This window comes from Heloderma suspectum, chromosome Z (assembly GCF_057233095.1).
Source record: "Heloderma suspectum isolate Gila_16-S chromosome Z, 16-S_ref, whole genome shotgun sequence".
Lineage (NCBI taxonomy): Eukaryota > Metazoa > Chordata > Lepidosauria > Squamata > Helodermatidae > Heloderma > Heloderma suspectum.
In genome coordinates this window covers 6,558,653-6,572,989 of record NC_139476.1, presented here as the reverse complement: position 1 = coordinate 6,572,989, position 14,337 = coordinate 6,558,653, and the positions used below count along the sequence as shown (strand labels likewise).

Genomic DNA, 14,337 nt, shown 5'->3' with positions numbered 1-14,337 from the left:
AAAGCAAAATAGTCCCTTTTTTCTGCTGCCAACAAATTTCAGCCGCTTCTGTCTTTTTAAAGGATGCTGTTTTTCCTTGCTGCCACTGTCAAATTTCAACTGCACTGCAACGGCAGGGGGTAGTGGGGCAGCCCCCAGGGCAGTCTAGAGGAGGCAATGTGGCCCCCCACCCCTGGAATTTAGTAATGAATCCATTGAACTGAATGGGGCTTACTTTTGAGCAGACACATATAGGACTGCAGTATTAGTTAAACCAAGTGTGTGCTGGCAAAACCAATGAAGCCCATGCTTGAATGCCTGTGGGGCGACTCAAAGAGTTTGGGGATCCAAGACCAGTTTGAGGTTTGGAGAACAAAAGACCCCCAACCCAAAGGAGCCTAGAATGACCGTCTTCTTCCTCCTCCTTCACAAAAGGTGATCTGAGCTTTAGCAGAGTCTCAAGAACTTCTCAGAAAGGAGTCAAAATCTCACTGGTCTCCATAGCCAATCGAGAAGCAGCACTGAGAGTTGCTTGGTTTTGACTGGGCACAGAGGAAATTTGGGCAACACCTGCACTTTAACCGGGGGGGGGGAGGCATTAAGTACCAGGGGGGAGGGAGGCTACCGACAGCCCCCCAAACTCAGAACCAGGCCCAGTTCTGTATGTCCATATCCTCATCTGTGAAATATTGGAGCACAATATGACAACAGAACAAGGAAGGGGTCATGCAGAGCAATCCAGTGTAGGTCTACTGGAAGTAAGTCCCACTGCGTTCCCTGGGACTTACTCCCAGGTAAGTGTGCATAGGACTGTATCTTTAGTTTGAAAGCACACTGTCGGGATTGCAGGGGAAATGTGCATCCTCCAATGTGCATCCTCCAATGATCCACAGGCATCAACAGGGACATGTGTGCACTTGTGATATTCCTTCCATCTTCGCATCAAGGATTTCTGTCCATGCCACCCTATAATTACTATATAGCAACATAGAACGATGGCTTTTGCTGCATCACACTATTCGTCCATTTAGTTCAGTATTGACTATACTGACTGGCAGAAACCTTCTAGGGTCTCAGACAGAGTTCGCAAGTAGAGACCCAGCTTGATAATGTAGACTTTGAACCACAACAAATTGAGTCATGTTTATTTTTTAATTATTATTTTTATTAAACAGTTGTATTTAGAAACAGTACAGAGAATTCCATTCAGTTCCATTTTTATAAAAACCGCAAATTTCTTCATAAACAGGATGAAAAGAACTTGAGATTTAAAGAATTTGAAAGTGGGAGAAAGCAAAACTTGACAGATTTGTGCAGAGGGCTTTGAGTGCTTAGCTATTCAAAGTCTGGCTTCCAATCCCTATGTTTTCAACCAAGTTTATGGGTTGCCACCTCTTTTTTTCCTCACAGCCTCCTCATGTTTAACTTTAACAGCTATGTGGCAGCTACGATAGGAATAGCTGAACCTATTGAATTTGTCCAGTGCAGATGGGTGACCATTTTGTTTGGTTCGTTGTTTGATAAGAACTTAGGAAAATTTGCAAGTTCTTCATAATTTCTTCAAAATGTCTTCACTTGTTATGGGTGATAGATCAAAGTTGTTTTTAGATATATATTGCCTCTGTGTATGCTGTCTGTGTGTTTTCATGTAAATGTTTTTTAAACTTTATGTATTTTAAACTATACTGTATTTTTAATGGTTTTTCATCTTTGTTAACCACACAGGGAGCTTCGGCTATGGGGCGATATAAGAGATGATGACAGAAAGGTCTTGAGATTCAAAAACTTCTAATGTGGGAGAAAGTGAAACTGACAGATTTGACCATCCCTAGTAGCAGGAGTAGCCAATGTGGAGCCCACTAAGACACCCTACTCCTCCCAATTTTTATTTCAAATATATATTTTAATGTTTTCTTACAGGAAGCTGTGATTGCTTCAAAGTGACGTCTAGCTGCTGCCATCTTAATTTACCATGAATGCCTCTGGGTAGGCGATTTCTCCTTTGTGACTAGCCATGACCTCCCATGGGAGCCATTTCATGGCTGTGCTGAAGAGAGTTTAACAAATTTCCAAATGGGCCCGAAAGGTCACCTACCTGCTTCCTTAGAGCATCACAGTCTGATTGTGTTCACAGCTTTGTGTAAGTGTGTACATGTCGGGGTTGATGTTTTAATGCCTTAAGTAGAGATGCGAAGGCCCGCAAAAAATCTGGGAAAATTCAGCCAAAAAAACATTTCCCCCCCATGACTGTTTTTGTTTTGTCCCCCCACCCAAAAGAACAGCTTTAGATTATGAAATATTTCCTTCTAGAATTTAAGACATGGTGTTTATATATTGTTGCCCAGCCTTTACTCTCCACAAAATGATTTCTAAAAGCTATGTAATAAGATACGTGGCTCAACAACACTACAAGCGACAAGGATCTTGGAATTGTTGTCGATCACAAGCTGAATATGAGCCAACAATGTGATGTGGCTGCAAAAAAGGCAAATGCTATTTTGGGCTGCATAAATAGAAGCATAGGTTGCAAATCCCGGGAAGTACTAGTTCCCCTCTACTCAGCACTGGTTAGGCCTCATCTGGAGCACTGTGTCCAGTTCTGGGCACCACATTTTAAGAAGGATGCAGACAAGCTGGAGAGGGTTCAGAGGAGGGCAACAAAGATGATCAGGGACTGGAAACAAAGCCCTGCAAGGAGAGACTGAAAGAACTGGGCATGTTTAGCCTGGAAAAGAGAAGACTGAGGGGAGATAGGGTAGTGCTCTTCAAGTACTGGAAAGGTTGTCCCAGAGAGGAAGGCCAGCATCTCTTCTCGATCATCCCAGAGTACAGGACACGGAATAATGGGCTCAAGTTACAGGAAGCCAGATTCCGGCTGAACATCAGCAAAAACTTCCTGACTGTAAGAGCAATATGACAATGGAACCACTTACCTCGGGAGGTGGTGGGCTCTCCCACACTGGAGGCATTCAAGAAGAGACCGGACAGCCATCTGTCAGGGATGCTCTGACCTGGATTCCTGCATTGAGCAAGGGGTTGGACTCGATGGCCTCGTAGGCCCCTTCCAACCCTACTATTCTATGATTCTATGATAACACTTTTGTAGACACTCTAGCGATATAAAATGTCTTGAAATAATTAAGCCATTAGGAAAATGATTGTTTTGATCCTCTCTATAAGATTCCCGGCATAGTTATTCCTGCCATTCCTTATTTCTATTCCAAAACTAAGTATTGTTTATTTTTCAATTTTTCCCAACATTTCCATTTTTTTCCAAAAACACCCCCCAAAAAGAAACACACACAGGGGGGGAAATTGGGGTTTCTGGAAATTTTACATCACTAGCCTTAAGCATGGGTTTTGCTAGACCCAACAGACAGGTTTTGCTGACTTGGTGTGTTCACTGCTTTTCCTAAGATTATCTTCATTTACTTGATATGAGTGTATCGTACCATTTCCTCTTCGGTGAGACCTAGCCCCGCCTTTCTGTCCTACCTTCTAAGTGACCTCTCCCCTGTTTATCCTTTGGTTTTTAGTTATTCGTTTTGCGGCCATTGATGTTTGCTCTGCATCTGAAGTGGTTTTTACTTAAAGGTAAAGTATTTTGGCTTTCTTTGGGCTGCTGTCTGTGCTTCACAGCTGTTAAAGTCTCCCAGTTTTCCCTGACTGCTTTTAGAAATGAATGACAGAATTAACTGTTGCGGTGGAGCCCCGGAGCTATTGGCTGTCGTACGGGACAGGAAAATAGCAGCGACGGGAATTGATTCTTTCTGCTCTTCCAGCAGTAAAAGCTGTTTGTCCCTGGGAGCAGATTGTCTTGGGAGGTGGTGGGCAATCTTTTGCTGGAAGTTTTTAGGTAGAGGGCTGTCTGTTAGGGATGCTGCAGTGGCATACTCGTGCACCGGGTCGGATTAGATGATCTCCAAGATTCCTTCCCACTCGAAAAATTTTATGATTCTACATGGCTGATAGAATCCCAAAGAAGCCTAGAGAAGACAGAAACATGAAGATGGGAAATGAGTCATTTATTTCAGAGAGGATCCTTCAGCTAGCTCAGGGGCAGCCAGCCATTTATTTATTATTAGCATTGATAATAATGCTGATAATAGCTAATAATGGCTTTTTAGCAGGTAATGCTTATCTGCTAAAGAGCCATCCAGGCAGTGTACAACAATTTAAAATAGTAAAACCTTGCAACGATAAAAACAGGAACATTAAAAATGGTGGGGAAATAACACATTAGAACCTGAAACTACACATTTTAAAAGGCTAAATTGAAAAGAGGTGAATTTACACCCTTTCTGAAGGCCAAGGAAGTGGGGAGGAGGACAATCATGGGCCCTTGAGAGAGCACATTCCACAGTTTGGGGGCAAGACTGGAGAAAGCCCTTTCATGTAACCCAGACAAGTGGGCTTCTGCGGGTAATTGTGCCCTCAAAAAGTCCTCTCCTGTAGATCTTAATACTCAGGCACATTCACAGTGAGAAAGGTACTTCCTTCTATAGCCAGAACCTAAGCTGTTTAACCTTTAAATGTTAAAACCAACACTGTGAATCGAGCCCAGAAAGCAACTGGCAACCAGTGCAGGTCTTTCAGGACAGGTGTAATATGATTCCAATTGCTGCCACACTTTGCACCAATTGAAGCTTCCAGACACTCTTCAAAGGTAGCCCCACATAGAGTGCATTGCAATAGTCTAAACGTGATGTAACTGAGGCATTGATGACTCTTGCCGAGTCAGACAGATCTTTACCAACTCATGTCTCCAATCAAAGAAGTATGAGTGATGGTACTCACAAAATGGCAGCACCCAAGTGGTCTCCTGCAACAGGGGACCACTCTCTTTTGAAACTGATACCCATTGGGGCATGGAGAAGGTGACATCCCTCCAGCTGAGGGAAGCAGGAAGGTGCTGTTGTGTGAGAACTAGTCCTGAGCAGTTTGGTTGTTTAAGCATTTTTATAGTGTTTTGCATGAAACACCCCAAGATGGTGAAAGGGGGGACGGGTGGGGGAACATGTCACAAGGAAGCAATCTAAAACATACAGCACTGAAATGGTAAAAAAAAAAAAACCGTTAAGGTGAACAAATAAGACTGCAATCCAGGGCAAATTAAAACCAAAAGCCAGACAGAGGTTTTTGGCAGGAAACATCATGTACACATCATCTTCCATTGCTTAAACTTTACTAACGCTCTTCCCCAGTGTGAATAATAATCTTACTTTCATCTGTGTATGGGGTTGGCCGCTTCAGGCCTGGGGGACTGATCTAGCCCTCTGAGGTTCCCCAAATGGTCACATCCCCCTCTCCTGGTCACACCTGGTCACACCTTTCCTCCAACCACTGATCATCTGTGGACTTCCTGGCTTTGGCGCAGGTTTTTTCCCCATTCAAAAAGTTGGAAATACCTGTCCTATGGCTTAGTTACTGTCACCAAGCACTTTAAGCTAAAATATACTGGGGCTGTGTGTGTGTTTTGGGGCCCTGCACTGTTTGCCTTGAGCTACGCCCACTGCTGGAAAGTGGCTCCTTTAGACAGAAAAAACTCCTACAATTCCCTGAATTCCCCAGTCAGTATGGCTGGCTGGGGAATCCTGGGAGCTGTAGGACTTCTTTCTGTCTACATATGCATAGGATTGCATCCTAAGAGGTGGGGAGCGTCTGTCTTTCCCCTGTGCTGTATCTCCACTCCACCTTTGCTCCTCCAGATCCCTTTTCTCTCCTTGTTGCCAACATCCCTCCTGGCTTCCTTCCCCACAGTTCCAACTTCCAACCTGCAAATAAAAATGGGCCGCGTGGACTCCAAGTGCGAAGAATGTGAGACGGACATGTTCACACCATGCCCAAACACATGTCAGATCTCAGAGATTTTGGCTTTCCACATTTACTGTAATTAAAATTATCATACTGCTCCATCAGACTGTCCCTTGTATTGCTTTTATTGCAATTGGGATGGTTTTTAATGTTGTGTGTTTAATACGGTGTTTTAAATGTGATTTTAATATTTATATGTGGACCGCTTAAGGATGTTATTATATTTACCAGACTTAGGGATGTCCAGCTTGGCTTGTGTTAGCATCGGTAAGGACAACATGAGGGGTTTACGCACAGCGGTGCCTGTGGCAGAAGTCCGTGAGCTGGCCCGATTCACAGGGGTCGAGTGAGTGAGTGAGTGAGTGGGAGTCCAGGTAGCAGACCCACCAAAAGCTCAGTGGAACTGATCCCCCAGGTGGATTCCTCCCTATTAGTAGTATACACGTATCATGAATCAACGAATTTGTGCTCTTCTTCCGGACGTACAACCAACATATTAGGAATCCTCCATGGTTCCATTTTTTAAAAACGGCCCAATGTTTTTACCGAGAGATGTGTGTGAGCAGTTTGCTGCCATGATTAGTTCCTTCGGTCCATCCATGTCTCTTTCCTCTCCCCTTACATTACCGATGAGTGCATCGCATCAATGTGCCCTGTAAAAAAGCAATGGCAATGCCCCAATTATACAATAGGGTTGCATCGGGGTCATTTTCAAGTGCTGCTTGACCAAAGGGCAGGAACCTCTTTGTGCATGAAGTTTGCATCATGCAGAGTTTTCTCCATGTGCATGCATGCCTGGGTAATTCCGAGCGGGGAAAAGATGCCAGCAGAATGACCAACTGAATGCTGTGGCAAATGGAGCATGGCTGAAATGCCAGCATTAATTTTAAAAAGCATAGAATCACGGCCACATGGTGGTAGTAGAACTGTGACAAACCGGCTCAAGTCTAGCCAAGGGCCCCAAATTGACCAGGCGGAGTGCAATGACAGCACCAGAAAAGATAGCCCGTACTGTAGCCCATACGTCAGACTTTAAACCATGTATTTATTTATTATTACATTTATATCATGCAATTTTTTTCCTCCAAGGAGCCCAAGGTGGCTTACATGATCTTAGTGCTCTCTGTTTTATCCTCACAACAACCCTGTGAGGTAGATGAAGCTGAGAGTTTGAGACTGGCCCGATGTCACCCAGTGAGTATCATGGCTGAGTGGGGACTAGAATCTGGGTCTCCCATGTCCCAGTCCAATGCTCCAGCCACTACACCACACCATTCCCCCTAGATCCACTTTGTCCCATGCTAATCAACATTAAAACCTTGGTATCTCCAGTCCCCAATGAACAAAGGGAGCCGATTCACTCCCTGGCTTTGCACTGTCCCTTTCTTTCCCTGGCAGGCGGTGCATGGTTCCCAACAGACACACAAACATTGTGCGTTGCTGGAAACTGCTGAGCTTTGTTCTCCTCCAGGAAGTGCTCAGTGCAATATTCTACACCTGTGTCAGAACCTCCAGGAAACCAGACCCCGGGGGTGTTGTGCACGAGTCTATGTCACACCCTCCATGAAATAGAACCCAGCCGCGCTGGCAGCAGAAGTCCACAACCTGGCTCGACTCACATACATTGAGTCGGGCCAGCTCATAGACAAGTGAGTAGGAATCTGGGGGGCAAGCCTCCAGAAGCTCGGGGGACCTCCCCCAGATGTATTCCTCTGCCATCCCATTCTGTACACTGTACCTTTCCTTCCCAGGCTGGTCCATGGATCCCAACAGACACACACAAATCATGATGGGCTGGAAACTCCTGACTGCCCTTCTCCTCCAAGTCGTGCTCGGTGCAATATTCTTTGCCTATATCAGAACCTCCATGAAACCAGACACCAAGATCCCAGTCTCCATCAGGTTGGAACCAGTGAAACAGCTTACAAAGAGGCCCCTGGTGGACAAGGAACCGTCCAACCTTACCATCCTGTTGTGGACCTGGCCCTTTGGCATACCTTGCCCCATTGAAAAATGTTCCACACTGCTGGGCATCCACGACTGCCAAATCACAGCCGACCGCAGATGGTACCAGAAGGCTGATGCAGTGATCATGCATCATTCCGATGTGAGCGGTAGCCCCAAGAGTCTCCCACAAGACCCAAGACCACTGTCCCAACGCTGGATCTGGTTCAGTATGGAGTCTCCAACCACCTACCCCATCCCAAGCTTCTTGGACAACCACTTCAACCTCACCATGACTTACCGGAGAGACTCAGATATCTTCACGCCTTATGGGTGGCTTGAACTCCTCACCAAACCCCAGAATGTCACCATCCCACCCAAGTCAAAGCTGGTGGCCTGGGTTGTGAGCCATTGGAACCCAAACTTTGCTCGGGTGAAGTACTATGAGGAACTGAAGAAGTACGTCCAAGTGGATGTGTACGGACGTGGTCACTTGCCACTACCTGGGAACAAGTTCCTGTCCACTTTATCTGAATATAAGTTCTACCTGGCCTTTGAAAACTCTGTTCATGAGGACTACATCACCGAGAAGGTCTGGAGGAATTCCTTGCTTGCTGGGGCTGTACCAGTCGTCCTCGGACCACCACGAAAGAACTACGAGCGTTTTCTGCCACCAGACTCGTTCATTCACGTCGATGACTTCCCAACAGCACAAGAGCTGGCCAACTTCTTACACGAGCTGGATAGGAACAGCACATGGTACCAGAGTTACTTCCAGTGGCGCTCACAGCTGAAACCTGTTGGAGTCACATCCTGGGGCCTTCACTTCTGCAAAGCCTGCAGGGTCTTGCAAGAAAGGCCAAGCCAATACCAGACAATGCTGGAGCTGAAGAACTGGTTCAAGTGAGGTGGAAACTCATCCTGTTGAACCTATTATCATGCTGTGGGTTGCATTATTTGATTAGCTGCTCTGTCTGGGAATGGTTGTTTAGCAAAGTCAAGATGTCCCCAGCTTTAAGCTAGGCTTGGAATGGATTCAAAGAGATTATAATGAAAGAAGAAAGAGGTGGAAAGAGATAGGAGTGGTCAGTTTCCTCCTTTTGCGGCAGAGTCGAAATAAGTTCACTTCAGACCAACTGAAGTCTGGTAAATCACCTAGAGATCATTGGTGGTATAGAAATGTAATCAATAAATTAAATAAAATAATCTTACCTCATCGATGTGGCTTTGTTTGTTTGTTTTAAAAAAATGACTAGCCTACCATTTTGAAGAAGAGGAGATCTGTGCCAGGATGAACATGAGTGGCAACATGTCATGTCCACATGACAACTCTGAGATGGCTTGATGCAAGTTGAATTCTCCAGCTAGCCCCCCCCCCCATCCTTGGAATCAATGCTTCCTTTGTTACAGACCCCTTGCCCCATCACCAAACATGGAAGATGCATTCCCACCTCCTGTGAGGGAGATACATCATCATCAACCCAAAAAGTATGTGTATAAAAGTCCACATGTATCTTTGGAGAGAACATAAAACATCTAAATCAGAATTGGCCAACGTCAGGAATTCTGGGGCCATTTTCACCCTTCAGCACCCCCTACAGGCCACACACACCCTACAGGTGCCAAAAATGGGTTGGGGGGGAGGATAATATATTTTTTAAATGACATGCAGAGCTGCTGTGCAAGGCCAAAAGGGTCAAAAATAGCCAGCTTGGTGGATTACCTAGGTTTGGTGCATGACAGTGCCCAAAAGGTCAGAATTAGCCAGCTAATGGTGACCCTTTGGGGACTTCATCACTGCTATGGAGTTCCCCGACAGTCAAAACTAGCTTGCAGACAAGCTAATTTCGACACTTCAGGCGTTCATTCCCAATTTAAAAGAATAATAATTCTGCCCACCCCTGATCTAAACCCTTGGTCAAGGAGAACATGATCTCAAAACTCATATTGGGAACTACCAAAGTGTCAGGGTGGAAACTGAGCCGATAGAACCCCAGAGCAGTTCTGATTCTGAGGAGGAACAGCAATCCATGGGAGAGGAGCGCGCTCATCTCTCACAAGCACAGCAGCTGGCAGAGATTCCTCCTGCCAGCATTCCTGGGATAGATAGTGACCCTGGCAGCGAGAGCGCGTGGGAGGGGGGCTTGCTGGACACTTGGCGCAGACTCAGGGAGCAACGACAGATGGAGGGCGTGGAAAGGAGGCACTCTGCTTGTTTGGCGCTCAAACAACGGTCGCATCCCAAGGACCCAAGGGAAAGAGGGAGGAACTCTCCCTAGCCTATAAGTTCAGGGTCTTCCTGTGATTCTCCTTCAAACGGGGACCAACTGCCTAACCTGGAGCATAGGCTACTCTGCTGTTCCTTGCTTAGTCACTGGTGATTAGCATCTGAAAGAGTCATTAAGTTGTAAAAGGATTAAAGCCTTGAAAAGAATCCTTTTGTCTGTGTCTTGAGTTAGCTATTGGAGTAGACTGAAAGAGGCCACCAGGGCGCTCCTAACACAAAGCGAACCACGTATAGTTATTTTGTGCGTTTTTTCCATAGGGGAAAAAAGTCAGTTTGCGGGGGCATAGCTAAGCTTCCCCTTGTCTGATCTGCCCCAAAATTTGCACATAGATAGCTACATAATTTGAAAGTGGATTAGCTTGTTTTGTTTCATAACAAAGCTTATTATGGGAGGTTATCGTGAAAAAAGGATTCACCTATCATGTAGGATGGAAGTTCGAGTTGCTCTTTGAGATATAGGTCTGAGGGGAGTTATTCTAGTGCATTGGCTATGGGTTTTTTAAAAGATTAGTGTGAAAATTCAAGAAAAAAAGTGAAATGGTATGACCAACTGCCATTCACGTGAAATATGGATGGAAAGCTGCCAAATCTGCCAGGCTGGAAGAGGATGGACTAACTAGCAGTGATGTCAAAACCCAGCAAGATTGGTCAAGGATTGGAGTTGATATGAGCTTCCCACACAAAAAAACCTCATTTGTTTGTATTGGGGGAAGTCGGTTGGAAGCTTCAGAATGTTTGCAATGGTCTGTGGCATGCACCCGGGGTGGCGGGGGGGTGTTAAAGGGCCATCCTGGAGCTTCCTGGTACAACAACTTGGTTGAGATCAATCAATCAAGCTTCAAGGCAGGGAGAGGGAATTACAGGGGCCATGCCCTGCCCCTGTGGAAAGGGGGTTGATTCACATTTTTTGTTTACTGAAGTCAAAGTGTGTGTTTTAAAGTCTGCAATAGAAAGCACAGGAGGTATGAAAGTCAGGGGGCTCATGCCAGGTGTGTGTGTGTGTGTGTGTGTGCGGGATGGGGCTGGGAGAGGTATGGGGCAGTTCATACCTGGGTCTGCAGGGGGGCATCTCAGGAGGTGATGCCTGTGGAGGGGGCTCAGGGGTGAGGGGTCATGCAGGGGGTGGAGTCTTGAGTGTGACAGTGGGGGTTCATATCGGGTGGGTGTCAGGAAGTGTCCTGGCTGGGGGATTGGAGGTGGAAGCTCATGCTAGGGGACTCAGGTTGTGGGGGTGGTGGCTCCAGGCTGGGGCAGAATTGGAGAGCAGTTGGGGGAGCTCATGCCTGGGTCTGTGTGGTGAGAACTCAGGGGGGTGATACCTGGGGGTGGGGTGAGGGGGGCAGAAGCCAGGCATGCCCTCCCCCCACAAAACTCCATGCACTTTCACTCCCATACTGGGTCACCCACACCACACCCCTGAGGCCCTACCCTATATATCAACCCCCAAGGCCCACCCCAAACATCACCCCTGCCCCAGACATTACCCCCTAAGCCCCCCACATGCCCAAGCATGAGCTCCCATTCCAGACACCTCAGAACAAAGCCCCCCAAACTGCCCTCCAGCTCCCTCCCCAGCTTGGAGCCCCCAACCAAGCTCCCCCTTGATCCCCACCCCTGGCATGAGCCCTGATGCCAGACACCCACCCCTGGCATGAGCCCCCACCCAGCCAACCCAGGCATGAGCTCCTCCCCAAACCATAATTTCCAGACTGGAGCCCCCACCCCCAGAGCTCCACCTCAGGCACACCATTTCCCACTCCGGCAGTAGAATTTGATCCTGGGCAAACAGCCACATCTGCGCACTATGCCACCTGGTTCAAGCAAGCAGATGGGTGCTGGCTGGTGTGTAATGACACCCACCTATCTGTGCACAAGTGACTGCCGACAATTCAAAAGATGCATATGTTCTGTTTGTGGCTAAGCAATAATAGACTGCTGTTGCATGGCGCTTTGCATGAGGAGGTGAGGGAAGAGCGACCGGGCAGGCTTTAATCAGTATGATAATTTGAAGGTACTGGAAGACATCCTCGTCAAAGACAAGGCTTCTGAAAGGTCTTCGGTTGCCAGTGATGGCGTTCTCCTTTGACCACCATTTGTGCCCAGCTTCCCAGCTCCCAGACTTCGTAGCTTCTCTGGCCTTCTGAATTGTGGCTGGTGCCTGGTGTTCCAGGGTGAGCCAGAGCAGATGTGCCCTCCTGTCACTTCTGGCGTACAGGTAGCCAGACACTAGAAGGGGCTGGGAAGCTGTGAACTCCTCACGCCCAGCTGCCACACTCCATTCCTGCCCACCACAGACTTCTCCTGGCCACCACTTGTGCCCAACTTCCCTGCCCCCAGATTTTTAGCCTGCCAGTTTTTGTAACCACTGTACATTCCAGATGACATGTAAAATGTAGAAATGCTCTAAATGCAGAGAAATCTTCTATTACAACTCCAGTGTCGATGAACACCAGCATCTCCACACCCCTTTGTGCTCTGACATCCATGCTGCAATCCTTGGGGGGAGGCAGGAGGGAGACACCAAGGACAAGTCTTAAAAACTTTCCTAGCAACCCTTGTGATATCATCATCATTAATTTCATTTCTATACTGCCCATGGGCGCCGCCATTTGCGTTCCTTGTTTGGGCAGGGGTAGTAAAGATTTACGTAAATCTATGTAAAGATTTACGTAGACTACGGCGAAAATAAGGGCAACACAAATAGCGCAAATTTGCAAAGCAGTGCAAACGGCAGCAGGTAAGTGCTCCATTTCACACGCCTTTCACGGGGTGGGGGGAGCTGGGGGCTTCGTTCTGCCATGGATTTCGGGGGGCCAAATGCCAGTGCATTCACCAAGATCCATGGCAGAATTCTCTGACATCCCTACAGATGCCATGATCTTCGTTTTTTTAATGTTGAGTTTCAAGCCAACTTTTGCACTCTCCACTTTCACCCTCAACAAGAGGCTCTTTAGATCCTCTTCGCTTTCTGCCATTAGGGTGGTATCGTCTGCGTATCTGAGGCTGTTGATAATTCTCCCAGCAATCTTAATTCCAACCCGTGATTCATCCCACCCAGTGTTTCTCATGATGTACTCTGCATATAAGTTAAATAAGCAGGGCGACAATATGCAGCCTTGTCGTACTCCTTTCCCAATTTTGAACCACTTGGTTGTTCCACGTCCGGTTCTCACTGTTGCTTCTTGACCCTCGTACAGGTTTCTCAGGAGACAGGTAAGGTGCTCTGGTACTCCCATCTCTTTCAGGATTTGCCACAGTTTGTTGTGATCCACACAATCAAAAGCTTCAGTGTAGTCAATGAAGCAGAAATAGACGTTTTTCTGGAATTCTCTTGCTTTCTGCATGATCCAGCAAATGTTGGTGATTTGATCTCTAGTTCCTCTGCCTCTTTGAAACCCAGCTTGTACTTCCGGTAGTTCTTGGTTCACATACTGCTGAAGCCTAACTTGTAGGATTTTGAGCATAACCTTGCTCGCATGTGAAATGAGCGCAATTGTACAGTAGTTTGAACACACTTTGGCATTGCCCTTCTTTGGAATTGGAATGTAAACTGACCTTTTCCAGTCTTGTGGCCACTGCTGAGTGTTCCAAATTTGTTGGCATATTGAGTGCAGCACTTTAACAGCATCATCTTTTAGGATTTTAAATAGCTCAGTTGGAATACTGTCATCTCTGCTAACTTTGTTGTTAATAATGCTTTGGCCCACTTGACTTCACTCTCTAGGATGTCCGGCTCAAGTTCAGTGACCGCACTATCATGGCTATCAGGGGCATTAAGGTCTTTCCTGTATAGTTCTTCCATGTATTCTTTCCACCACTTCTTAATCTCATCTGCTTCTGTTAGGTCCCTGCCTTCTTTGTCCTTTATCATGCCCGTCTTTGCACAAAACATTCCTTTGAGATCTCCGATTTTCATGAAGAGATCTCTAGACTTTCCCATTCTGTTGTTTTCCTCGATTTCTTTGCATTGTTCATTTAAGAAGGCCTCTTTGCCATTCTCTGGAACTCTGCATTCAGTTGGATATATCTTCCCCTTTCTCCCTTGCTTTTCACTTCCCTTCTTTCCTCAGCTACTTGTAAAGCCTCATCCGACAGCCACTTTTACTGCTTGGCAATGACGGGGAATGTGGACTGCCATTGAATCGTCCATTCATTGGCCCATTTTTGCACTTCTGTGCCTGTAAGGTGTCTTCCACTGTCAAACTGCATGGGTATGTCATACCTTCTAATCCAAAGGTCTAAACACTTAACAGCGCTTTGCTTGCACACAGATACACCAACAAATAACCAGAATAGCCATTTACCAATCAGGT

At 46.5% G+C, this 14,337-nt stretch overlaps 1 protein-coding gene across 1 annotated transcript; it reads left to right on the top strand.

Moving 5' to 3' along the window:
* Nucleotides 1-3,459: 3,459 nt before the first annotated feature.
* LOC146333581 (3-galactosyl-N-acetylglucosaminide 4-alpha-L-fucosyltransferase FUT3-like) lies at nt 3,460-8,955 on the top strand. Its single transcript, XM_084826362.1, has 2 exons — nt 3,460-3,573; nt 7,545-8,955. The coding sequence occupies exons 1-2, from the start codon at nt 3,537-3,539 to the stop codon at nt 8,642-8,644; spliced, it is 1,137 nt and encodes a 378-aa protein (XP_084682488.1). The 5' UTR covers nt 3,460-3,536; the 3' UTR covers nt 8,645-8,955.
* The last annotated feature ends 5,382 nt before the right edge of the window (nt 8,956-14,337 follow it).